Raw genomic sequence first — 26164 nt, forward strand, 5'->3', positions numbered from 1 at the left:
GTGAGGGAGCCGCGGCCGCCGCTGCCCGCCCCGCCCGCTCCGCCGCCATCGCGGCCCGGCCGCCGCTCCCCGCCTGCCTCCCTCCCTCGGCCGCGGGCAGGAGGGGCCGCTCGGGGCCTGGCGGCCGCGGCGAGGTGAGCGGGACGGGGAGGGTCGGGCGGGCTGCCTTCCTGTCTCACCCCCTCCCTCCCGTTCTCCTTCTCCCTCCGTTTTCCCCTCTCCTTCTCTCCCTTTTCCACCTTTCCCTTCTCTCTCAGTCCCTCCTTTCCTCGCCCCATCTCCCTGTGCTTCTCCTTCCTCCCTCCTTTTTCCATCTCCTGTTTCTCCCTCTCCTTACCTCCTTCCTTTTCCACCTTTCCCCTCTCTCTCAGTCCCTTTCTCTTTCCCTTCTTCCCTCCCTCTCTGGTTCTTCTTTTCCCCCTCTCCCTTTCATTCTTTCCCTTTTCCCTTTCCCCTTTCCCCTTTCCCTGTCAGTTCCTCCCTCCTTACCTCTCCCTTTCCCCCCTTATTTTCTCCTTTTCTCCTTTCCCTTTCATTCCCTCCCTTCCTCTTTCTCTTTTCCCCTCCCTCTCTCTGTTTCCTCTTTTCTTCCTCTCCTTTTTATTCCCCCTTTTTCTCCCCTTTGTCTTTCCTTTCCTCCCCCTTTTCTCCCCCCTTTTTCCGTGGTTCTCACTCCTTAAAAATTCAAATAGTCGAATTTAAATCCAAATCATTAAATTTATCTCTGAAATAGAACCTATAAGGTGGATTTTATAAAGACCTGGAGAAGGGTTCCATGAAGCTGTGTGTGTGCTTACTGAGGCTGCATTAATGTGTTTTAATGAAGGGATTCGATTGTAATTAAGGAATTAACGGGTTTTTAATCAGATGAGCAGCAGCAGCAATAAGAGGGCCCCCACCACAGCCACGCAGAGGCTGAAGCAGGATTACCTGAGGATCAAAAAGGATCCAGTGCCTTACATCTGTGCTGAGCCCCTGCCCTCCAACATCCTGGAATGGTGGGGATGGGAATTGGGGAATGGGGAATGAGAGTGGGAATGGGAATTGGGGTGGGAAATGGGGGATGGGGAGAGAATTGGAGATGGGAGCAGGGATTGGGATGGGGATTAGGAATTGGGGAATGGGAGTGGAAATGGGGATGGGAATTGGGGGTGGTAAATGGGGATGGGAATGGGGAATGGGAGTGGAAATGGGGATGGGAGGTAGGATTTGGAATGGGGAATTGGGATGGGGAATGGAGGTGGGGATGGGGATTAAGGGTAGGAATTGAGGATGGGGTTGGGAAATGGGATGGGGATTGGGGATGGGAACTGGAGAGGGAATTGGGAATTGAGATGGGACTAGGGGGGGATTTTCCCTCACTCCTGAGCCCAGGAGGTTTCCCAGGCTGTCAGATCTTTCTCCCTCTCGGGCAGGAGCAGAGGGAAGCTTTGCCTGAGGCTGCTCCTGATTTTTGGGGTGTTTGTGGTTTCCCAGTGTTGCATTCCTCTCTTTTCCAGGCACTACGTGGTGCGAGGGCCTGAGCTGACCCCATATGAAGGTAAATCCCTGCCTGGGGGGTTTGCATGGGAATTCAGGAACTCCAGGGAGTGGGAAAAGGCAAAATAATCCCACTAAAAACAGCTCCAAAAACTGGGAGAGAGGTGAAGAAATAGGGATGCTGCTGTCAGTCATTCTTCTCTTATCAAGAGTGGGATTTATGTAATATAATTTTATACATATTTATTAAATACAATTTATTTCACCCATTTTTGGGATAGTTTAGGAATAAAGCAGGGGAATTGGGATGGGAGTTTTTTATTAAATATAGCTCATTTTAACCCATTTTTTGCTGCTTTGCAGGTGGATATTACCACGGAAAATTAATATTCCCTCGAGAGTTCCCTTTCAAACCCCCCAGTATTTATATGATCACCCCCAATGGAAGGTTCAAGTGCAACACAAGGTAAGGACTGCTTCCCAGCCCTGCAGCCATTCCCATCCCAAATCCAGGACTCCTTCCCAACATCCCAGCCATTCCCATTCCAGCCATTCCCATCCCAAATCCAGAACTCCTTCCCAATATCCCAGCCATTCCCATTCCAGTCGTTCCTATCCCAAATCAAGGAGTCCTTCCAAACATTCCAGTCATTGCCATCCCCAGTCCAGGACTCCTTCCCAGCACTGCAGCCATTCCCATCCCAAATCAAGGACTCCTTCCCAACATTCCATCCATTCCCATCCCAAATCAAGGAATCTTCCCAATGTTCCAGTCATTCCCATCCCAAATCCAGGACTCCTTCCAGGCATTCCCATCCCAGCTGGGTCCTATCCCAAATCCAGGACTCCTTCCCAACACTGCAGCTATTTCTATCTCAAATCAAGGAATCTTCCCAATGTTCCAGCCATTCCCATCCCAGCCATTCCCATCCCAAATCCAGGACTCCTTCCCAGCACTGCAGCCATTCCAATCCCAAATCAAGGAGTCTTCTCAGTATTCCAGCCATTCCCATCCCAGCTGGGTCCCATCCTAAATCAAGGACTCCTTCCCAGTATTCCAGCCATTCCCAGGACCCTAGGCATTCCCATTCCAGCCATTCCCATCCCAAATCCAGGAATCTTCCCAGTATTCCAGCCATTCCCACCCCACCATTCCCACCCTGCCATTCCCATTCCAGTCATTCCCATCCCAAATCCAGGACTCCTTCCCAATGTTCCAGTCATTCCCGTCCCAGCTGGGTCCCATCCCAAATCCAGGAATCCTTCTCAGTATTCCAGCCATTTCCCATCTCAAATCAAGGACTCCTTCCCAACATTCCAGCCATTCCCATCCCAAATCCAGGACCCCTTCCCAACATTCCAGCCATTCCCATCCCAAATCCAGGACCCCTTCCCAACATTCCAGCCATTCCCATCCCAAATCCAGGACCCCTTCCCAACATTCCAGCCATTCCCATCCCAAATCCAGGACCCCAGGCATTCCCATCCCACCATTCCCACCCAGCCATTCCCATCCCAAATCCAGGGCTCCTTCCCAATGTTCCATCCATTCCCATCCCAAATCAAGGAGTCTTCCCAATGTTCCAGTCATTCCCATCCCAAATCCAGGACCCCTTCCCAGTATTCCAGCCATTCCCACCCCACCATTCCCACCCTGCCATTCCCATTCCAGCCATTCCCATCCCAAATCCAGGATCCCTTCCCAGGGACCCCCAGCCCTTCCCACCCAGCCCTTCCCACCCAGCCCTTCCCACCCAGCCCTTCCCACCCAGCCCTTCCCACCCAGCCATTCCCACCCAGCCATTCCCACCCCGCCATTCCCGGCTCTGTCTGTCCTTGCCCAGGCTCTGTCTGTCCATCACGGATTTCCACCCGGACACCTGGAACCCGGCCTGGTCGGTGTCCACCATCCTGACGGGGCTGCTGAGCTTCATGGTGGAGAAGGGGCCCACCCTGGGCAGCATCGAGACCTCCGAGTTCACCGTGAGTCCCTCGGGGAAAGTTCCAGAACATTTGGGATTGCTGGGCCCAAAGCCTGGCTGGGATTTGGTTCCTTTTTTTTTTTGCTTTGAGTTTGATCACACAGGATCAACAAAACATCAGTTGCAGTCAGTAACGCTCACAAATGGGTGTTTGAAGTGTCAAAACATCGATTTTAGTGAAAAATCCTCACAAATTGGATGGTTTTGGGAAGCTTTGGGAATTTGGGATATCTCAGGGATAAAACCTGGCTGTGATTCGGTTCCTTTTTCCAGCCCTTTTTCCTTGACCCTGATCAAAAATTAACATAATTTGTGCCTGTAAACATCAATTTTAGTGAAAAATCCTCTCAAGTTTGATGTTTGAAGTGTTAAAACATCAATTTTAGTGAAAAATCCTCACAAGTTTGATGTTTGAAGTGTTGGAAACCATTTGGGAATTCGGGAAAATTCCGGAGATCTCGGGGTAAAGCCTGGCTGGGATTTGGTTCCTTTTTCCAGTCCTTTTTCCAGTCCTTTTTCCTTGATAAAAATTAATATAATTTCTATCTACAGACATTAATTTTAGTGAAAAATGCTCAGTTTTAAGAGCTAAAAACCACTTGGGAAGCTTTGGGAATCCAGGAGGTCTCAGGGATGAAGCCTGGCTGGGATTTGGTTCCTTTTTCCAGTCTCTCCCAGGATAAAAAATGAACAAAATTTATGCCCCATAAACCTCAAATTTAGTGAAAAATCCTCACAAATGTGATGTTTCAAATGTTAAAAACCACTTGGTGTGAGGTTTGCACCGTTCTGGTGGGAAATCAGGGGTGGAATTGAAATGAATGGATGGAATTTTCATGGAATTGCTGATAAATCTGGTTTTTCTCCCCAGAAAAGGCAGCTGGCTGCACAGAGCTTAGCATTTAATTTAAAAGATAAAGTCTTCTGTGAGCTCTTCCCTGAAGTGGTGGAGGTAAGGAAATCTTTATGAATTATTCATTTTTCAGCTCCAGACCTCCCTTGGCTGCCTCTCCCCAAATTCCACTTTCCCATGCAGGAAATCAACCAAAACCACCCAAATCCCCACAAATTCCATTGAATTTTCAGTTCCCTCACGCAGGAACTCAAACAAAAACCCCCAAATTCCTCTTTCCCATGTAGGAAACCAAACAAAAACCCCCAAATCCCCACAAATTCCACTTTTCCATTGAATTTTCTCTTCCTCTCTGCAGGAAATCAAACCAAAGCACCCAAATAATCCCAATTTCCACTTTCCTGTGTGGGAACTCAACCAAAAGCCCCCGGATCACCCCAAATTCCACTGAATTTTCTGTTCCCTCATGCAGGAACTCACCCAAAAGCCCCCAAATCACCCCAAATTCCACTTTCCCACTGAATCCTCTTCCCTTTTCCAGGAAATGAAGCAGAAGGCCCAGGACGAGCTGAGCTCCAGGCCTGCCTCCCTGCCCCTGCCCAAATTCCACTTTCCCTTGCAGGAACTCAACCAAAACCACGCAAATCACCCCAAATTCCATTGAATTTTCTGTTTCCCTATGCAGGAACTCAACCAAAAGCCCCCAAATCACCTCCAGTTCCACTTCCCCACTGATTTTCCCCCCCTTTTCCAGGAGATGAAGCAGAAGCAGAAAGCCCAGGATGAGCTGAGCTCCAGACCTCCCTCCCTGCCCCTGCCCAATTTCCACTTTCCCATGCAGGAACTCAACCAAAATCAACCCCAATTCCCCTTTCCCATGCAGGAACTCACCCAAAATCCCCCAAATCACCCCAAATTCCCATTTCCCACTGATTTTTTTCCCCCCTTTTGCAGGAGATGAAGCAAAAGCAGAAGGCCCAGGACGAGCTGAGCTCCCAGCCTCCCTCCCTGCCCCTGCCCAAATTCCACTTTCCCATGCAGGAACTCAACCAAAACCGCCCAAATCACCTCAAATTCCATTGAATTTTCTGTTCCCCCATGCAGGAACTCACCCAAAACCCCCCAAATCACCCCAAATTCCACTTCCCCCCTGAATTTTCCCCTGTTTTGCAGGAGATGAAGCAGAAGCAGAAGGCCCAGGACGAGCTGAGCTCCAGACCTCCCTCCCTGCCCAATTTCCACTTTCCCATGCAGGAACTCAACCAAAATCACCCCAAATTCCCCTTTCCCATGCAGGAAATCAAACAAAAACACCCAAATCACCCCCAATTCCCCTTTCCCATGCAGGAACTCACCCAAAACCCCCCAAATCACCCCCAATTCCACTTCCCCACTGATTTTTCCTCCCCTTTTTGCAGGAGATGAAGCAGAAGCAGAAGGCCCAGGACGAGCTGAGCTCCAGACCTCCGTCGCTGCCGCTGCCCGACGTGGTGCCGGACGGGGACGCGCACTTTGGGCACAACGGGCACCCCCTGCTGCAGGGGCACGGGGCGCTGGCGCCCGGCCACGCCGGGGGGCTGCAGCAGCCCCCCAGGAACCACGGACTCTTGGGGGGAGCCCTGGCGAACTTGTTTGTCATCGTGGGCTTCGCCGCCTTCGCCTACACAGTCAAGTACGTGCTGAGGAGCATAGCCCAGGAGTGAGAGCCGCTGCAGAGACCAAATTTTAGCGGGGTTTGGGGGGATCGGGGCTCGCGGGGGGCGCTCGGGGGTTTGGCCCTGCCCGGGGCACGCTGGGGCTCGGGGGGTGTTGTGGTTTGTAGAGTTCTCCTCCATCTGTGCTTTGAACAACGGAGATCTGCAGCAAATGGTGATGCTGTTGAGTTTTCAATTCAGGATGAGGGGGACTCTGGAATGGGACTCTGCAGGGGGACTCTTTGGGTGGAAAATGTGGGGTTTTTGCTCATCCTGGATTGTGGTGGGGCCTGGGGAGCCATGTTGAATTGTAGAGTTCTCCTCCATCTGTGGTTTCAAAATTGAAGATCTTCAGCAAAATTTTATTCTGTTGAGTTTTTCATTCAGGATGAGTGGGACTCTGGAATGGGACTCTGGAATGGGACTCATTGGGTGGAAAATTTGGGGTTTTTGCTCATCCTGGATTGTGGTGGGGCTTGGGGAATCATTTTGATTTGTAGAGTTCTCCTCTATCTGGTTTCAAAATTGAAGATCTTCAACAGATTTTGACTCTGTTGAGTTTTCAATTCAGGATGAGGGGGACTCTGCAGTGGGACTCTTTGGGTGGAAAATGTGGGGTTTTTGCTCATCCTGGATTGTGGTGGGGCCTGGGGAGCCATGTTGAATTGTAGAGTTCTCCTCCATCTGTGGTTTCAAAATTGAAGATCTTCAGCAAAATTTATTCTGTTGAGTTTTTCATTCAGGATGAGGGGGACTCCTTGGAATGGGACTCTGGAATGGGACTCATTGGGGAGAAAATTTGGGGGTTTTGCCCATCCTGGGTTGTGTGGGGCTTGGTGATACACATTGATTTGTAGATTTTCTCCATCTGTGGTTTCAAAATTGAAGATCTTCAACAAATTTTGACTCTGTTGAGTTTTCAATTCAGGATGAGTGGGACTCTTTGGAATGGGACTCTTTGGGTGGAAAATTTGGGGTTTTTTTGCCCATCCTGGGTTGTGGTGGGGTTTTGGCTTCAGAAGTCAAAGCATTGTTGGGGATCCACGTTGAATTGTAGAGTTCTCCTCCATCTGTGGTTTCAAAATTGAAGATCTTCAACAAATTTTGACTCTGTTGAGTTTTCAATTCAGGCTGAGTGGGACCCTTCAGGTGGAAAATTTGGGGTTTTTGCCCTTCCTTGGTTGTGGTGGGGTTTTGGGCTCAAAAGTCAAAAAATTGTTGGTGACTCACTTTGATTTGTAGAGTTTTTCATCCAGCTGTGGTTTCAAATTTGAAGATCTGCAGCAAATTTTGATTCTGTTGAGTTTTTCATTCAGGATGAGTGGGACTCTGGAATGGGACTCTGGGTGGAAAATTTGGGGGGTTTTGCCCATCCTGGGGTGTGGTGGGGTTTTGGGTTTTCCTGCTGGTAAGAAGTCAAATTTGTTGGTTTTACTGTCCCAAAAATGGGGGTTTGTGTCCCAAAAATGGGGTTTGTGTCCCAAAATTCAGCATTTTGGGCTCTGGGGATGGAGGGAGCAGCACCTGGGGAGGGAAGAATTCCAATTTTGGGGTGGGAATAACAAAGGAGCTCCTGCAGAGCAGCTGGGTCAGAGGAAAGCCCCAAATTTGGTTCCACTTGCTGCAGGATTTGCTTTAATTCTTAAAAACCCCAAAATTCCTTTGGGATTCAGGAAATGTTTCACCCCCAACCCCAAATCCCAGCCCCAAAATTCCTTTGGGATTCATCTGCTGAGGTAAGAGCTTAAATTTTGTTAAACACTTTGAAACCATCAAAACCTCAAAATTCCTTTGGGGCTCTGAGAATATTTCACTCCCAAATCCCAACCCCAAAATTCCTTTGGGATTTTTTGGAGGAAAAACTCCAAATTTGTTTCCATTTACTTCAAGTTTTGCTTCAATTCTTTTTTAAAACCCCCAAAATTCCTTTGGAATTCCAGAAATATTTTGCCCAAATCCCCAAATTTTTCTGGGATTCATCTGCTGAACTAAAACCTTACATTTTATTAAATACTTTAAAACCCCAACCTCAATTTTTTGGTTTTCCCTTAAAATTTTCTTGCATTTAAACCCCAAAATTCCAATTCTTTGCAATTCCCTGGATTTGGAGGAAGATTTATGGGATCCCTGTGGATTCCAGGATTTGGGACTGGAATTTTTATTCCCATTTTTTGGGGATTGATTTGTGTTTTCCTGGGAATTCAGCTTTTCCTCTTCCCCCCCAAAAAAAACCCAGAAAAATGAAATTTCAACCTCTCCCTCAGGACAAAATATTGGAATAAATCCTTGAAGTTCCAGGCTGCAATTCCATGGATTTAAAAGTTGGGGAATTTTCCCACAGAATCTTCATTTTGAATAAAAATTCCTGGATTTTTCAGGGGTTTTTCCCCTTTTTCCTGGAGTTTCTGAGCTCAGAGGAGTGGGAATGGCTGCGTTGTAAAGTGATTTATTCATAATAAAATCCATAAAAAATCGACTTTGTGGGGCTTTTTTTTTGGGAATAAAATTCCATGGGGAAAGTTGGGACTGGGGATATTTCAGTTCATAAATAAAATAATGAAAAATATTCATTTCTCCTGATTTTTTTCCTTTTTCCAGTCGGATTTTCCAGCTTCCCTTGGATGTCTCGGTGTCTTTCCTTCATCATTCTTAATTCCAATAATTCCTTGAAATTTTAGGATATCTTTGGATTCCTGCTGATAATTATTGATTCTAATTAATATTAAATTATAAACGATGAATTATAATATTATAAACCATAAATGTAATTTTAGAAATGTAATTTTATATAATCACAATTATATCTGATTTATTTATAAGTAGAATTTATAAATTAGAAATGCTTAATAATTTAATTAATATTAATTTAATTAATGTTTACAGGTAATTAATGATTAATTAATCAGGGAGATCAATCCTGCCATTTTCATGGGAAAAAATTGGATTTCTAAAGCAGGAAAATCCCATTTCCAGCAGAAAAATCACCCAAAAAAATAGGAATTAATTCCATAAAACCTCAGGAATTCCCAAATTCCTGGAATTTCTTTTCCAGGAATGAGGGCGGCTCATTAGGATTAATTAGGAATTCTTAATTAGCGCTGGGAGCTTTGCACTGCCGGGTTATTTCCCTTTTGGAGTGGCAGAAATTTGGGAATTTTTTCCCGTTTTTCTGGGAATTTGGGGTTTTTGGGACCGGCCACGAGGTGGCGCCACCGTGTCGGAAATTGGGGCGGGAGAGAGAATTGGGGGGATGCCGAGAAATCCCCAAATCCCAGAAATCCCCAAATCCCAGAAATCCCAAATCCCTCCCTGGGGGCGGCTCTGGGAATTCCCTGGGAATCTTTGATGGGACAAAAATTGGGAAAAGGATTTCTGGGATTATCCCAAAATTGGGAAAAGGATTTCTGGGATGATCCCAAATTTGGGAAGGGGATTTCTGGGATGATCCCAAAATCAGGAAAAGGATTTTTGGGATGATCCCAAAAATTCAGGGGATATCTTGGGGGGGATTTTCCCAAAAAATCAGGATAAGGATTTCTGGGATGTTCAAAATTACCAACAAATCCCACCCTGAGCTGCTCTGAACTCCTGCCCTGCTGGGGATGTTCCATTAGGGTTTTACCCATTCCCAAATTCCAGGTTTTTTCCCCTTTTTTTCCATTCCCAAATTCCATTTATTCATTTTTTCCCCTTGCCAAATTCCAGTTTTTCCTGTTCCCAATTTCCATTTTTTCTGTTTTCTCCCCTTCCCAAATTCCACATTTTTCTGGAGTTGTTGCCAAAAAACCAGAAAACAAATTTGATTTTTCTGGATTTTGTGTTGGGAGTGTCCTGTGCCTCAGTTTCCCCAGGATCCAGATCCAGAATTTTCCTCCCAATCCATCAATTTTTCCTCCTGCTCCACAAAACTGGGAAATGAAACAGGAATTCTGCTCAATCCGTGCTGGGATTTCCAGCCCTGCCAGGTGCTCCAAATTCCTAAAAAACCCTGATTTCCCTGGGATAAAATCCCAAAAACCCCTGATTTCATTGGGATAAAATCCCCAAAACCCACAGATTTTCCGGGGATAAATCCCAAAAAAAGCTGATTTTGCTGGGATAAATTACCAGGAAAATCTGATTTTCTTGGGATAAAATTCCATGAAAAGCTGATTTCCCTGGGATAAATCCAAAATCCCCCTGATTTTTCTGGGATAAAGTCCCAAAAACCTCGGGGTTTTCTTTGGATAAAATCCCCCCCTAAAAGCTGATTTCCCTGGGATAAATCCCCAAAAAAAGCTGATTTCCCTGGGATAAATCCCAAAAAAAAGCTGATTTCCCTGGGATAAATCCCCCCAAAATCCCTGATTTTCCTGGGATAAAATCCCCAAAAAAACCCCTGATTTCCCTGGGATAAATCCCAAAAATGAACTGGTTTTCCTGGGATAAATTCCCAAAAAACCTTGGCATTTTCCTGGGATAAAATCCCAAAAGAAGGCTGATTTTCCTGGGAATAAAATCCCAAAAAAAGCTGATTTTCCTGGGAATAAAATCCCCAAAAAAGCTGATTTTCCTGGGATAAAATCCCCCAAAATTCGGCTTTTGCTGGGATGGGCAGGGAGGGAGCGGGCGCGGATCGCAGTCGGGGCCGTTCCATTATCGGGGAATTTCTGGGATCGCCGAGAGGCGCCGGCGGCTCCTCCTTTTGGCCTTTTTTTTTTCCCTGTTTTTTTTTTTCCTCCTCCTTTTCTTGGAGTTGATGGAAACTCCTCCGGGAAGCCGCGAGGAGCCGGAGCCGCGGCAGGAGCTGCGATTTGGGATCCGGGATTTGGGATCCGGGATTTGGGATTCGGATCCGGGATTTGGGATTGGGATTCGGGATTTGGGATCCGGGATTTGGGATCCGGGATTCGAGATTCGGGATTTGGGATCTGGGGACTCTGCGCGCTCCTGCCCCGTGACCGGGGATTTTTTTTTTTTAGGGAAAAACTGGGAAAAAAAAGGAGGAAAAACTTCGGGAAACTCCACCTGCTCCTCCCGGGCTCGGGAGGTTTCGCTTTCCCCCCGCGGAGCTGTTGGGGTTTGGTTTTTGGGATGTGAGGAATTTGGGGGTTGGGGTTTCAATTTGGGGGTGTGAGAGGTTTGGGCTTTGGGGTTCGATTTTTGGGGTTTGGTTTTTGAGGTGTGAGCGGTTTGGGCTTTGGGATTTGTTTTTTGGGACGTGAGGAATTTGGTTTTTGGGATGTGAAGGATCTGGTTTTTGGGATTTGTTTTTTGGGGTGTGAGGAATTAGGGTTTGGGGGTTTGTTTTTTGGGGTGTGAGGGATTTGTTTTGGGGTCTGAGGGGTTTGTTTTGGGGGATTTGAGGGATTTGGTTTTTGGGACTCGTTTTTTGGGGTGTGGGAGGTTCGTTTTGAGGGATTTGTTTTTTGACACGTGACCGATTTGTTTTTCGGGGTTTGTTTTTTGGGGTTTGTTTTTTTGGGACGTGACTGATTTGTTTTTTGGGGTGTGAGGGGTTTGGTTTTCGTTGTCTGACACTTGTTTTTTGGGATTCGTTTCTTGGGGTGTGAGGAATTGTTTTGGGATGTGAAGGATCTGGTTTTGGGACGTGAGGGCTCTGCTTTTTGGGATCTGTTTTTGGGATTGTAAGGAATTTTTTTGGGGTGTGAGGGCTCTGCTTTTTGGGATCCGGGTTTTGGGCTCTGTTTTTTGGGGTGTGAGGGATTTTTTGGGGTTTCGTCCTTGCAAGGCCGGGCCGGGATGCCGGCGATTCCCTGGATTCCAATTCCCCGCAGCGCCGAGGGGAGCCCGAGGATTTCTCCCGGGAATGGACGGGGCGGATCCCGGGCTCTGAGCCGAGCCTGGCTAAACTCCGCCTGAGCCCGGGCTCAGCTCTGCCCTGCAGCTTTCAGCACCTTTAAAACCAGTTTTAAACCCGATCTGGGGGGAAGCTGAGAGCCTTTAAAACCAGCTTCAATCCCCATCTGGGGGGGGCAGAGTAAAACCAGTTTTAAATCCGATTTGGGGTCAGAAGGGGCTGAGCAAAACCAGTTTCAAACTGGATTAAGGGGGTCAAAAGGGGCTGAGTAAAACCAGTTTCAAACTGGATTAAGGGGGTCAGAAGGGGCTGAGTAAAACCAGTTTCAAGCCTGATTTGGAGCTGTTGAGTGCCTTTAAAACCAGTTTCAAGTCAGATTTAGGGGGGCAGAGTAAAACCAGTTTCAAGACGGATTTTGGGGGCGCTGAGTGCCTTTAAAACCAGTTTTAGGCCGGACTTAGGGCAGAGCAGCCCCTCACCTCTGGGATTTCTGGGAAGCTCCCACGGACTCAGCTCCATCTCCTGAGGATCCAGAATTCCAAACAAATTCCAAACAAATTCATCTCCGGCTTTTCCATCCCGAGGAGCTGCTTGGAACCTTCTGGAATTTGGATTTTTTTGGACACAAATCCGGGGTTTTTTTTTGGTCCTGAAGGATTTTGCACCTGGCTACTTGGATCCCTCTGAAATTTGAAATTTTCTTGGTCACAAATCTGCTTGGATCCCTCTGAAATTTGGATTTTTTTTGAGACAAATCTGCTTGAATCCTTCTTCCCCACTTCATTCTGGATTTATTTTAGAGACAAATCTGGTTTTTATTGATCCTGAACGGGGATTTTCCCCCAGCTCCTTGATCCTGACCTGCTTCATTTGGATTTTTTTTGGACACAGATATGGGTTTTTATTGCTGACTGCTTGGATCCTTCTCACCTGCTTCGTTCTGGATTTATTTTAGAGACAAATCTGGTTTTTATTGATCCAGAAGGATTTTCCTCCGGCTTCTTGATCCTGACCTGGTTCATTTGGATTTTTTGGGACACAAATCAAATTTGGTCCTGAAGGATTTTGATCCTGACCTGCTTCATTTGGATTTTTTGTTGGTTTTTATTGGTACTGGAGCATTTTCCCTCTGGCTCCTTGATCCCAACCTAATAAATTCGGATTTTTTTGGACACAAATCTGATTTTTTTTGGTCCTGGATCATTTTCCTCCTGGATCCTTGACCCTGACCTGGTCAATCCCAATTTTTTGGGACACAAATCGGATTTTCCTGGCTGCCACCATGCCGGGCTGGTGGCTGCTGCTGGCGCTGCTGTGCCACCAGCTGTGTCCCCGCGGGGTGGCAGCGGCCAGGAGGGACAGGGACAGGGACAGGAGGGGCAGGAAGGAGCACCCAGAGCCCCTGAACACCTCCCTGGCCAACAGCGAGGAGCAGCCCAAGGTGGGTTTGGGATCATTCCTGGATTTATTGGGATTTCCCTGCCTTTTCTGAGCTGATTCCGGGCTCATTTCATCAATTCCCTTTGGTTTTTTATTTTAATTTTCATTGTTCCCGATGTTGGGAACAGCAGAGAACTCCCAAGGCGGGTTTGGGATCGTTCCCAGATTTATTCCTGAATTTATTGGGATTTTCCTGCCTTTTCCCAGCCTCATTCCATCAATTCCCTTTGGTTTTTAAATTTTTATTTTCACTTTTCCCCAGGCTGGGAACAGCAGAGAACTCCCAAGGCAGGTTTGGGATCATTCCCAGAATGATTCATTTTTGCATCCTCGGAACATCTGGGTGGGTTTTCCCTGGAATTTCAGGGAATGGGAGTCCCAGCAGCTGGAAAAAGATCTCAGGGGAGCTCCCAGAGCTCTTGGCTCCTCCTGACCCCTCAGTCTCCTCCAAAATGCAGCCTGGCCTGGATTTTCTGCATCTTACGAGCATCTGGGTGGGTTTTCCGTGGAATTTGAAGATCTCAGAGGGACTTTTGGAGCTCTTGGCTCCTCCTGACCCCTCAAGGCCACCCTCAGTGTCCTCCAAAAGCAGCACCACCAGCCCAGGCGGGATTTTTGGGACCCTCCGAGACCAGTCCTTGTCCTGGTTGTCCCCAGCTCCTGGATTTTTGGGACCCCCTGAGGCCAATGATTTACTGGGATTTTCCTGCCTTTTGGGCTGGATTTTTGGGACCTCCTGAGGCAAATCAATCCATGATCCTTGTCCTGATGTGTCCCCAGCTCCTGGATTTTTGGGACTTCCTGGGGCCAATCATTTATTGGGATTTTCCTGCTTTTTGGGCTGGATTTTTGGGACTCCCTGGGGCCAGTGATTTACTGGGATTTTCCTGCCTTTTGGGCTGGATTTTCGGGACCCCCTGAGCCCAATGACTTATTGGGATTTTCCTGCCTTTTGGGCTGGATTTTTGGGACCCCCTGAGGCCAAAGTCCATGATCCTTGTCCTGGTTGTCCCCAGCTCTGGGCTGGATTTTTAGGACTCCCTGGGGCCAATCATTTATTGGGATTTTCCTGCATTTTGGGCTGGATTTTTGGAACCCTCTGGGGCCAATGATTTACTGGGATTTTCCTGCCTTTTGGGCTGGATTTTTGGGACCCCCTGAGGCCAGTGTCCATGATCCCTGTCCTGGTTGTCCCCAGCTCCTGGAGGCTGCAGATGCCCGGCTCACAGACCCCCGCAGGACCTGGATCTCCTTCGTGCACCGCCCGGACGACGGCAGCAGCTCCAAGAGGAGATGCAAAGGCAAAGACAAAAAGTTGGTAGGGTTTGCACTCCAGGTGTCCCAGTCTCCTTCCTGCTGCTCATCCTCAAGGTTCCAGCTTTTCCCAGCCCCAAGAGTGCTGAATTTCCATTTTTTGGGGGTTTAATTTCTCCATTTTTGAGGAATTTGAGCCTTCTTTCTTCGGCAGAGGAGATGTGGGAATTTTGAACCAGCCTCTCTCAAATTGAGCCTTTTTTTGGTTATTTCCCCACTCATTAAAAATAAAATCAGTATTTTTTTCCCCCCTTCCAAGAGATAAAGTCCAAGTATCCCAAAGGATAAATTAATCAAGGTGTGGACAAGTGGTTTGTTTCAAATTAACGAGCTGAGCGACAGCTCATTAATCATGTGGCGCTTTTCATCTGCTGCTTGGACAATCTTGGATTCTTTTAATTATTTTAATTATTTGAGGAATTTTTTTGCATCCTCTGAACATCTGGGCAGCTTTTCCACGGAATTTAGGGGATTATCAGAGGAATGGGAGTCCCAGCAGCTGGAAAAAGATTTCTGAGGGACTCTCAGAGCTCTTGGCCCTTCCTGACCCGTCAAGTGTCCTCCAAAAATCATCAGGAATTTTCTGGGAACAACCCCCCTCCCGTTGCTGATGTCCCTGCAGGATTTTCTGCAATTCCCAGGTTTTAATCCCAATTTTTCCTTTGTTTGTTCCCTCAGCGAGGCCTGGTGGGGCCTCCAGGGCCTCCTGGGCCTCAGGGGCCTCCAGGAGCTCCCGGGGCTGAAGTCACCAGGGAAGTTCTTCTGCAGGAGTTCAAGGAGATCTTAAAAGGTAAAAGATTTTAAAAGTCAAAGATTTTCAAAGGATGTTCAGCATAAAGGGTGTTAAAAGAGGAGGAGGAGGAGATTTGTTTTAGTGAAGAACCATGAACCAAAATTGCAACCAAAAATGTCCCCCCAGTGCTGCTGGGCTTTGAGATCCGAGTGCAGAATTCCAGGCACACAGCGATGGTTTCATAGGCCAGGCCCTTAAATTGAGATTTTATTTCTTTTTATTTCGTTTTATTCCCCTTTTCCCCTCAGAAGCCATGGAGCACAGGGCCTCGCTGGTCCTTTTGGCCCACCCCAGCCAGCTGCTGCTGTCCCTGGAGGAGGTGCCATCACAGGAACAGGATTTAGGAGCCAGGCCCTTAAATTTAGATTTTATTTCATTTTATTCCATTTCATTTCATTTTATTCTGTTTTATTGCATTTTATTCCCCTTTTCCCCTCAGAAGCCATCAAGCACAGGCCCTCACTGGTCCTTTTGGCCCACCCCAGCCCACTGCCCCTCGCTGCTGCTGTCCCTGGAGGAGGTTCCATCACAGGAACAGGATTTAGGAGCCAGGCCCTTAAATTTAGATTTTATTTCATTTTATTCCATTTCATTTCATTTTATTCCATTTTATTTCGTTTTATTCCCCTTTTCCCCTCAGAAGCCATGGAGCACAGGGCTTCCCTGGCCATCTCAGCCCACCCCAGCCAGCTGCTGCTGTCCCCAGAGGAGGTGCCATCACAGGAACAGGATTTAGGGGCCAGGCCCTTAAATTTAGATTTGATTTAATTTAATTTAATTTAATTCAATTTTATTCCACTTCATTTTATTCCCCTTTTCCCCTCAGAAGCCATGGAGCACAGGGCCTCCCTGGCCATCTCAGCCCACCCCAGCCAGCTGCTGCTGTCCCTGGAAGAGGTTCCATCACAGGAACAGGATTTAGGGGCCAGGCCCTTAAATTTAGATTTTATTTCATTTTATTCCATTTCATTTCATTTTATTCCATTTTATTTCATTTTATTGTCCTTTTCCCCTCAGAAGCCACGGAGCACAGGGCCTTGCTGGTCCTTTTGGCCCACCCCAGCCTGCTGCCCCTGCTGCTGCTGAACCTGGAGGAGGTGCCATCACAGGAACAGGATTTAGGGGCCAGGCCCTTAAATTTAGATTTGATTTAATTTAATTTAATTCAATTTTATTCCACTTCATTTTATTCCCCTTTTCCCCTCAGAAGCCATGGAGCACAGGGCCTCGCTGGTCCTTTTGGCCCACCCCAGCCAGCTCCTGCTGTCCCTGGAAGAGGTTCCATCACAGGAACAGGAATGGCCAGGCCTTTAAATTCAGATTTTATTCAATTTTATTCCATTTATTGCCCTTTTCCCCTCAGAAGCCATGGAGCACAGGGCCTCCCTGGCAGTCTCACCCCAGCCCAGCCCGCTGCCCCCGCTGCTGCTGTCCCTGGAGGAGCTGCCGTCGCAGCGGCGCGTGGAGGAGGCGTTCCACTGCCAGCTCAAGGGCCAGGTGCTGGTGGACAAGAAGACCTTGGTGGAGCTCCAGAATTTCCAGTCGGTGAGGAATTCCAGCCTGGTCCTGCTGGGATCAGCTCCAGGGCCCTCATGGCTCTGTGGGGCTTCTGCTCAGCCCAGGAACTCCTCTGGGGCTGGAAGGAAGAGATAAATCCATGGGAAGGTGTCCAAAGGAGGCCTGAGGTGGATCCACCTTGGATCCCCCTTTGAAATCCGATATTCTAGAGGTTCTGCCACTGATGGATCCATCTGGGATCCCCCTTTTAAATCCATTATTCCAGAAGCTCTATCCCTGATAGATCCATCTTGGATCCCCTTTTTAAGTCAGATATTCCAGAGGTTCTGCCACTGATGGATCCATCTTGGATCTCCTTTTTAAATCCATTATTCCAGGGGTTCTATCTGTGGTGGATCCACCTTAGATCCCTTTTAAAATCCAATATCCCAGAGGTTCTATCCCTGATGGATCCATCTTGGATCCCCTTTTTAAGTCAGATATTCCAGAGGTTCTGCCACTGGTGGATCCACCTTGGATCCCCTTTTCAAATCCATCATTCCATTATTTCCCAAACTTTTGGCAGCCTGGCTTGGCAGCCAGGCAGGATCAGCCCTGAGGCGTAGGCAGGGCTGGAGGGAGAGCTGCTGCCTCATTAATTAGCAGGGAAAATGGGACTAATTAAGCCGTCCCAGCAGTGGGCTGCTGCTTCCTGTGCCTCAGGGATGAGGTGCCCAGCTCATTCCCGGTTTTTCCTGGCTCAGAGCTGCTGTGGGACGCTCTGGGTGCCAAGCTGGCATCACAGCCAGAGGAGTCGGGTTTGGGCTTGTGCCCTCTGGGAAAGGGGAATGCAGAGCCAGAGCAGAACAGGGATTTGGGATCAGCACAGGGATGGAGCCAGAGCAGAACAGGGATGGATTTGGGATCAGCACAAGGATGGAGCCAGAGCAGAACAGGGATTTGGGATCAGCACAAGGATGGAGCCAGGAACAGAACAGGGATGGATTTAGGATCAGAACAGGGATGGAGCCAGAGCAGAACAGGGATTTGGGATCAGCACAAGGATGGAGCCAGGAACAGAACAGGGATGGATTTAGGATCAGAACAGGGATGGAGCCAGGAGCAGAACAGGGATTTGGGATCAGCACAGGGATTTGGGATCAGTCCAGGGATTCAGGATCAGCCCACGGGTTCAGGAGCAGTTCAGGGATTTGAGCTCAGCCCAGGGCTGGATTTGGGCACAGCCCAGGGCTGGATTTGGGCTCAGCCCAGGCTCAGCTCTGCTCTCTCTCTGCAGCCCGTGGCCAAGGGCGCGTTCCTGCGGGGCACAGGACTGAACCTGGCCACCGGGCGCTTCACCGCCCCCGTGGGCGGCATCTACCAGTTCTCAGCCAACATCCACATCGGTGAGTGCTGCCCCAGGGAGCCCAAACCCCCCGGAGAACCTTCTGGAGAACCCCCAGAGAACACCCTGGAGAATCCCCGGATATTCCAGAGGTTGTGCCACTGATGGCCAGTGATGGATCCCCTTTTTAAATCCGATATTCCAGAGGTTCTATCACTGATGGATCCACCTTGGATCCCCTTTTTAAATCTAATATTCCAGAGGTTCTATCACTGATAGATCCACCTTGGATCCCCTTTTAAAATCCGGTATTCCAGAGGTTCCATCACTGATGGATCCACCCTGGTGAATTCCCTTTTTAATTCCATTATCCCAGAGGTTCTGCCACTGGTGGATCCCATTTTCAATCTGATATTCCAGAGGTTCTATCCCTGATGGCCAGAGGTAGATCCACCTTGGATCCGTTGCCTTTGGTTCCATCAGATATGGAGGAACCTTCTGGCACCTCCTGCAGCCATCCCAAGGCTGCTGGTGTCCCTGTGGAGCCCAAAGCCCAGGATCTGGGGGATTGCTGACCTTTTCCCTGCTGTTTTTCCCAGACCACAGCGAGCTGAAGAGCAAAGTGCAGCTGCGAGCGCGGGACAGCGTGCGGGTGCTGATCTGCATCGAGTCCCTGTGCCACAGACACACGTGAGCCACCCCGGGGGGCTCCTTCCCTCTCATTCTCCACATCTCTGAACATTTCAGCCAACTTTGGCAATTCCTTCCCTCAGGGGGATTTTGGGAGCTTTTCCAGCAGAGGGCAAAGCTGTGGCTCTGTCCTTGGCCCCAGACCACAAATCCCTGCCCACGTTGATCTTAATGCCCTGCCCTGAGCTCCTCCAGAAATCCACAGGTCCAGAAATCCAGAAATCCACAGGTCCAGCAATCAGGATGACTTTGGGACTGATCCCAGAGCAACCAGCATGGATTTGGGGCAGATCCCTCAAGATGGATTTGGGACAGGTGCCAGATCCCTCAGTATGGATTTGGGACGGTTCCCTCAGGATGGATTTGGGACAGAGATCCCAGAGTGATCAGGATGGATTTGGGGCAGATCCCAGATCCCTGAGGAGGGGTTTGGGATGGTTGCCTCAGGATGGATTTGGGACAGAGATCCCAGAGGGATCAGGATGGATTTGGGGCAGATCCCTGAGGATGGATTTGGGGCAGATCCCAGCCCAGGCGTGCATGGCTGGGGCGGACGGAGCCGGCAGCAGCGCTGGGAGCCTGCCTGGACACATTCCCTGTGGAATTTCCTGGGAATGCCAGCACTGACTCATCCATCCATCCATCCATCCATCCATCCATCCATCCATGGGCTGGAAAAGCCCCGGGGTGTTGGGACCAGCCCCGGAAGCCGGGATGGAGGAGCCCCACCCCGGCTGGGGCAGGAGCTGACACAGCCCCGCCTGAGCAGCTGCCAAGGGGCTCCAGCCTCTCACTGCTCCTGGGAAAAACTCGTTGGGACTTGCTGGGATTCAGCACTGGGAAAAACATAATTAAAAAAAATAATAAAAGGAGGAAAGGGGTTGGTTTAATTGGGAAAATAAGGAAAAGCCAGGATTAAAGCTGAGTTTAGCTGGGTTTGTGCTGAGTGGCAGGTGCCAAGGGACTCCTAATTTTTTCTAGGAAAAACTCATTGGGATTTGCAGGGATTCATCACTGGGAAAGAAATAATTAAAAAAAAAAAAAAAGGAGGAGGAAAGGGGTTGGTTAAATTGGGAAAATAAAGAAAAACAACCATAGGCAGGAACTAGCCAGGCTTAAAACTGAGTTTAACTGGGCTTGTGCTGAGCAGGTACCAAGTGGATCCACCTTTTCATTTTTTTAATCTGTTTATTTCTTATGTTTAGGTCCTTGGAAGTCATTGCTGGCCTGGAAAGCAACAGCAAAATCTTCACTGTTTATGTTCATGGGTTGCTGCAGCTGCAGGTGAGGCCCTGAAAATTGGGAATTTCTGCCCCAAATCTCTGGGCAGGACATGGAATGATTGCCTGGACTCTCCCCTGGAATTCCAGGAAATCAATTGCAAATAAATAATTAAATAACAAATAAATCAATAATCAGTTAATAATAACAACAATCAATTGAATTCAAGGCACGGGAGGAAGCTTCCCTCTAAGAAAAATCCAATATTTAGAATACATTTTAATTTCTTTTCCTTTCCCTATTCAGTCCTGGCATCACATTCCCAATGGAATTTCCATTTCCAATGAACTGAAATTCCATTCCCAAGGGGATTTCTCTGGGAATTCCATTCCCAAGGGGATTTTCCCACCTCCCAGGAGGGCCTCTGAAGCCCCTTCACCCAAAAAGGCGCCAGGGCAGGAAGGATTTTTTGGAAAAAAACCCAAAAAAACCCCACACCAGATTCCTTCCAAAGCCACAAAAATTCTTCCACTTCATCAGCTCAGCCCCAGACTTGGGCTGAATTCCTGCTGGAACCCTGCTGGGAATTTCAGATTTCTGTGCTGCCAGGCTCTGACCCCCAGGAGAGCCCTGCAGTGACCTGGAGAAGCTTCCAGAATGGAATGGTGGAGCTGGGATTGTGGCTGTGGGGTTTGGATAGAAGGGTGGGATGGCACAGGGTGGGAAACTCAGAGTTTGGGGATTTAGAATATAGAAATATACGTGGGGCAAGAGGGAGGTTTTAGGGGGAGGCTGGTCCTTCTTGTCCACCTTCTTCTTTTTCTCTACCTCCTTCTCCTCCTTCTCCTTCTCCTCCTTCTTCTTCTCCTTCTCCACCTTCTTCTTCTTCTCCTCCTTCTCCTTCTTCACTTCCTTCTTTGCCTTCTACTCCTCCTCCTTCTCCTCCTTCTCCTCCTTCTCCTCCTTCTCCTCCTTCTCCTCCTTCTCCTCCTTCTCCTCCTTCTCCTCCTTCTCCTCCTTCTCCTCCTTCTCCTCCTTCTCCTCCTTCTCCTCCTTCTCCTCCTTCTCCTCCTTCTCCTCCTTCTCCTCCTTCTCCTCCTTCTCCTCCTTCTCCTCCTCCTCCTCCTCCTCCTCCTCCTCCTCCTCATTGCAGGCCATGGGTGGTTGGTTATTGGGTTAAAAGTAAAAATAATTTAGCTGTCATTTCTGAATTGGACACTTTATCCTTAGGAGGCCTTGTAGGGACAGACAGGGCTCCATTTTTAGTTGGGGGAGTGAAGTGCTGCAGAGCTCACAGTTTATAGGGCAATAATCTAGATAAAAACTGAGAAACATCTGAGTCCAAACAAGAAATTCCATCTCGCACATTTAATCCCAGCCCTGGCTAAGAAAGAAGCTAAACCCCAACAAATTCCTGCTGCTGGAAGGGATTTCCCTTGTTTTCCCTGCAGGAATTCCCACTTTTCCCTGTTTCCCTGCAGGCTGGCCAGTACACCTCCATCTTCGTGGACAACGGCGCTGGCGCTGCCGTCACCGTGCAGCACGGATCCGATTTCATGGGAATGCTGCTGGGAGCCTAGCAGGGAGCATGGCAGAATTCCCAAATTCCCAAATAATTCCTGCCTTTTGGACTGAAAAACACCCCCCACACTGACCTTGAAACTGCTCCCTGTACCTGCAGAGTTTTAACTCAGCCCCAGCTCCTCCAGCTTTGCTTCCAGAAGTTTGCTGCTGATTTTTGAGGTCCTCACCAGCTCGTTCTTCATCAGAATTCTGCTTTTTATCCTCTTTTTACCCCCAAAAACCCCTTGGAATATTTAATTTGTGCTTCACCAGACGCTCACGGAGCAGCACGCTGACTTTGGGGCTCCTTGTGTTGTAATTTGATTATTTCACCACAGCACTTGTAACCAGCACGGGTTTGGGTTGTTTTGGGATTGATTTGGGATTTTTTGGGGGTTGGAAATGAAGGATTGAGTTGGGAAATATCAGAAATAAATCAGTGAGTCTTTTCTGTGTGGTGGGGAGGAAGGGGACAAGGATTTCCCAGCAGAATTGCTTTTTCCAGGGGGTTGGAAATGGTTGGGATCCTCTCCCAGGTTCAGATTTGGGTGTATTTGACCAGGAAAATGTTGAATTTTTCCACAATCCAAGGCTTGAACTCTTTAATCGGGGTTCTTTATATCAAAATAAAATTATATATTATAATTATATATATTTTATATATACAATTATATCTCTAATTATATATGTTCTAAATGTAATTATATATATTTTATATTTTTAGAAAATATAGAATATATATAATTATATGTATATATATGGTTTACCATAGTTTATAGAGAGTTTTCCCAGTTTATTTATTCACTCTCCCTCAAACCAGGAATCCTGAACTCTCACCCAAACCAGGAATCCTGGAATCCCAAACCTTCCCTCAATCCCGGAATCCCAAACTTCTCCTCAATCCCAGAATCCTGAACTCCTCCTCAAACCAGGAATCCCATACTCCCCCTCAATCCCAGAATCCCAAAATCTCCCTCAATCTCTGGAATCCCAAAATCTCCCTCAATTCTGGAATTCCAAACTCTTCCCCTATCCCAGAATCCTGAACTGTCCCACAATCCTGGAATCCCAAACTCCCCCAAAAACCCAAGAATCCCAAACTTTTCCCCAAAGCAGGAATCCCAAATTTTTCCTCAATTTCAAAATCCCAAACTCTCCCTCAAACCCAAATTGTGAACTCCTCCTCAAACCAGGAATCCCAAACTCTCCCCAATCCCAAAATCCCAAACTCTCCCCAATCCCAAAATCCCAAACTCCCCCCCAATCCCAGAATCCCAAACTCCCCCCCAATCCCAAACTCCCCCCAATCCCAAACTCTCCCATCCCTTGGGTTTCTCCCGCTCAGGACCCCAGATGAGGAGCGGGGATTTTTTGGGAATCTCTGGAGTCCCCTCCTGTCCCCCCAGCCCCAAACACCCCGGGCTGAGCAGTTCCCTGTCCCCACCCCGTTTATCACATCCTGGGATCGCAGATTTTTGTTTAATTCCCGTTTTTTTCTGGCTCCAGGAGCTCCGGGAGCCAGGAATTTAAATTGGCGTTTGCAGAGGAATGCGGATTTGGGTGCCAAAAATGCGATATCATCTGTCTGGCACCTCCAGGGCAGGTGATTCCCGGGGAAAAATGGGAATGCTGGGCTGGGATTTGCACAGCCTGCAGCCCTGGGGGCTGCTCCTGCTCTCCCAGCACAGGGGAAAAGGGATTTTCCAGGATTTTCCAGGATTTTCCAGGATTTTCCAGCCGTTCCTCCCTCCCTGCCCATGCCTGGTGGCTGTGGAGTCGTTAAAGCTGGAAAAATCTGGGAGAAATCTTTAATTCTGTTCCCTACTCCTTGTCCTGAGTGTTGGCCTGGGACTGGGATGTGGGATGGGGAATTTTGGGAATTTGGGGACTTGGGAAGGGCAGATTCCAAAGGGGAATCCTTTTTCCCAGAAAAATCAGGGATAAATCCTTCATTAATTCTCTTCCCTACTCCTGAGTGTCTGGGAGTTGATCAATCTCCCTGCGGGATTGGGATGTGGGATGAGGAATTTTTGGGAATTCGGGAATGTTGGGAATTTGGGAAGGGCAGATTCCAAAGGGGAATCAGGAAAATCAGGGAGCTGTTGGAAGCAGAAGGAAGGAGCAGGAAAAGATGGAATTTTTATGGCTTTGGGGTTCATTTCTATGGAATGCTCACTCAGGGATATTTTTCTGGGAATCAGGGACTGTGTGGGCCCCTCAGAAGTGCAGGAATTCTCCCAAAATTCCCTTTTTTTTTTGTTTTTGTTTTCTTTTCCTCCCAAGTTTGGATTTCTTTTGTCACTTTGATCTGCAGACCAAGAGCAGGAGGGGATGGGAGGTGAGGGGCGGTCACGGGACACTGGATTCCCAAAAAAAAACATGGAAAGGGGGAAAAAAGGGAAAGTGAAAAATTAAAATCCAAGAGGGGACGGAGCATGGGGGGCCACGGGCATTGCCTGGGATATTTTGGGAATTTTCCACTCTGTCCCCAAAAGCTGGGACACGATTCCAGAGCTGGGATCTCACTTTTATCTCTGGGTTTGGCTGGGACTGGGAGAGATCCATGGGAAATTCTGGTCCTGGCACTTCCAGAGATTCTGGGTTCAAATTTGAGTGGATTTGGGGGGAATTTGAAGGTTTTTGGTTCCAAATCAAGGTGGATTTGGGGGGGTTTGGAGTTTTGGAGAGTTTTGGAGTTTTCCGTGTCCAAATCCAGGTGGAATTTGGATTCTCTCTGTGGATTTTTGGGGCGGTTTGGAGTTTTTTGTGTGGATTTTGGGGCACTTTGGAATTTTCTGTGTCCCAATCCAGGTGAATTTCGGGAATCTGGATTCGACCCCTTCCCCTCCCCCCTGCAGGACAACCCCAAACCTCGGGAACCACAGATTTGAGCAACTTTTGGGAATCTCCTCCTTTTTTCCATCATTTCCACCAAAACCCTCCGGCCTGGGCACGGAGCCAGGAATGAAATAATCCCAATTTTCTTTGGGAACGGCTCGAATTCCCTGCAGGCGCCACATCCCTGCCCGGGGGGTGGGATCCTGCTCGCCTGGCTGGGCTGCAGCCGGGATTTCCCTCCTTTTCCCTCTTTTTTTTCCTTTCCCCCTCCTTTTCTCCCCCATTTTCCTTCTTTTCTCCCTCCTTGTTTTCCTCATTTTCCCCTCCTTTCCCCCTCCTTTTTCCCTCCTTTTTCCTCTTTTTTTCCTCTTTTTTTCCTCCTTTTCCTCTTCTGTCAATCCCAGGAATTCCCAACAAGTTTTATCTGCCTGGAATTCTTCTTTCAGTGCCTGTCTGGGAGCTTTTCAACTTTTCTCCAGAAATTTTTCCTGGCTCCCAGCAAAAATTCCCAATTTTCTGGGGTCAAACCTGTGGGCAGGGAAAAAGGATAGGGTGGGAAAAGAATAAAAATCCCTCCAAAACACCGGGATAAACCCCCCTTTTCCAAACTTCCAGCTCTTTTTTTCTTTGGGAAGGGAACCTGGGGGAGAGCAGAGGCTGCAAATCTTGGGAAGGATTAGGGTTTGACTCGGGCTCCAGGAATGTAAATGTGTCTGGCTCCATCCTGGCTGGAAATTCCTGCCTGGAGCCCAGGCCCAGCCTTTGTTTGCCCACCCTGGATGGGCCACGGCTCTGCTGGGAGCGCTGCTGGGGCTGGGAGGGCTCAGACTGGGATCTGGGGATGGCCAAACTGGGATCTGGGGATGGCCAAACTGGGATCTGGGAATGGCCAAACTGGGATCTGGGAATGGTCAAAGAATTGGGATTTGGGAATGGTCAGACTGGGACTTGGGAGAGTTTCGGTGCTGAGGAGGAGATTTGGGGGCAGCAGGAGGAGTTGGGAGTAAAATTGTGGGGATTTCCTTTCTTTTCCCTTCCTTCCCCTTTTCCCTTCCCCTTTTCTCTTCCCCTTTTCCCTTCCCCTTTTCCCTTCCCCTTTTCCCTTCCCCTTTTCCCTTCCCCTTTTCCCTTCCCCTTTTCCCTTCCCCTTTTCCCTTCCCCTTTTCCCTTCCCCTTTTCCCTTCCCCTTTCCTTTCTCCTTTCCTTTCCTCTTTCTCCTTTTCCCCTTTTCCCCATTCCCTCATCAAGCCCAAATATTCCCTCAACACCTTAAAAATTCATTTTTATTTAAAAATCAGCTTTTAGGGATTTTTTTTTCCTTAGGTTTTAACAATTCCCACACCGGGGTAAGGCCGGGATGTGCTCCCAAATCTGCTCCTAAATCCCCGTCCTGCAGGAGTGAATCCACACAAAATCCAGGTGTGAACTCCCAAATATTGATCTCTGTGTGTGTGTGCAAATCCCAAGTGGAAAAATTCCCCTTGGGGAAGGAGCCAGAGCTCCCAGGGAAGGGAGATGAAGGGATCTGTCAAGTGGAATTCCAGGAGAAGTGGAAACTGCCAGAAATGGAGAGTCTGGAATGTGCCTAAAATAAATATTCCCTGCTGGGTGTTTATTTTGTCTGGAGGTTCCTGTTCAGGGCTGCAGATCCCTGC

At 48.3% G+C, this 26164-nt stretch overlaps 2 protein-coding genes across 2 annotated transcripts; both read left to right on the forward strand.

Annotated features, from left to right (window-relative positions):
- Positions 1-6042, forward strand: UBE2J2 (ubiquitin conjugating enzyme E2 J2). The gene is made up of 7 exons (XM_084220045.1): positions 1-134; positions 868-998; positions 1500-1540; positions 1843-1945; positions 3324-3462; positions 4333-4413; positions 5733-6042. Exons 2-7 carry the CDS (start codon positions 868-870, stop codon positions 6015-6017), a joined length of 780 nt encoding a protein of 259 aa, XP_084076171.1. The 5' UTR covers positions 1-134; the 3' UTR covers positions 6018-6042.
- A 7013-nt stretch (positions 6043-13055) lies between these two features.
- C1QTNF12 (C1q and TNF related 12) lies at positions 13056-22168 on the forward strand. The gene is made up of 8 exons (XM_084220231.1): positions 13056-13249; positions 14447-14566; positions 15241-15352; positions 16719-16900; positions 18150-18258; positions 18797-18887; positions 20093-20171; positions 21590-22168. The coding sequence occupies exons 1-8, from the start codon at positions 13091-13093 to the stop codon at positions 21686-21688; spliced, it is 951 nt and encodes a 316-aa protein (XP_084076357.1). The 5' UTR covers positions 13056-13090; the 3' UTR covers positions 21689-22168.
- Positions 22169-26164: the final 3996 nt, after the last annotated feature.

The sequence above is a fragment of the Fringilla coelebs genome (assembly GCF_963513975.1).
Source record: "Fringilla coelebs genome assembly, chromosome: 22".
Lineage (NCBI taxonomy): Eukaryota > Metazoa > Chordata > Aves > Passeriformes > Fringillidae > Fringilla > Fringilla coelebs.

What these genes read in the sequence shown, in the direction of transcription:
- C1QTNF12 (XM_084220231.1), top strand. Translation starts at nt 13,091, where the DNA reads ATGCCGGGCTGGTGGCTGCTGCTGGCGCTGCTGTGCCACCAGCTGTGT. An exon ending in AAGGCAAAGACAAAAAGTTG is followed by an intron (nt 14,567 to 15,240) that starts GTAGGGTTTGCA and finishes TTGTTCCCTCAG; the next exon opens with CGAGGCCTGGTGGGGCCTCC. An exon ending in AGCTCCAGAATTTCCAGTCG is followed by an intron (nt 16,901 to 18,149) that starts GTGAGGAATTCC and finishes CTCTCTCTGCAG; the next exon opens with CCCGTGGCCAAGGGCGCGTT.
- UBE2J2 (XM_084220045.1), top strand. Translation starts at nt 868, where the DNA reads ATGAGCAGCAGCAGCAATAAGAGGGCCCCCACCACAGCCACGCAGAGG. An exon ending in TCGAGACCTCCGAGTTCACC is followed by an intron (nt 3,463 to 4,332) that starts GTGAGTCCCTCG and finishes TTTTCTCCCCAG; the next exon opens with AAAAGGCAGCTGGCTGCACA. An exon ending in TCTTCCCTGAAGTGGTGGAG is followed by an intron (nt 4,414 to 5,732) that starts GTAAGGAAATCT and finishes CCCTTTTTGCAG; the next exon opens with GAGATGAAGCAGAAGCAGAA.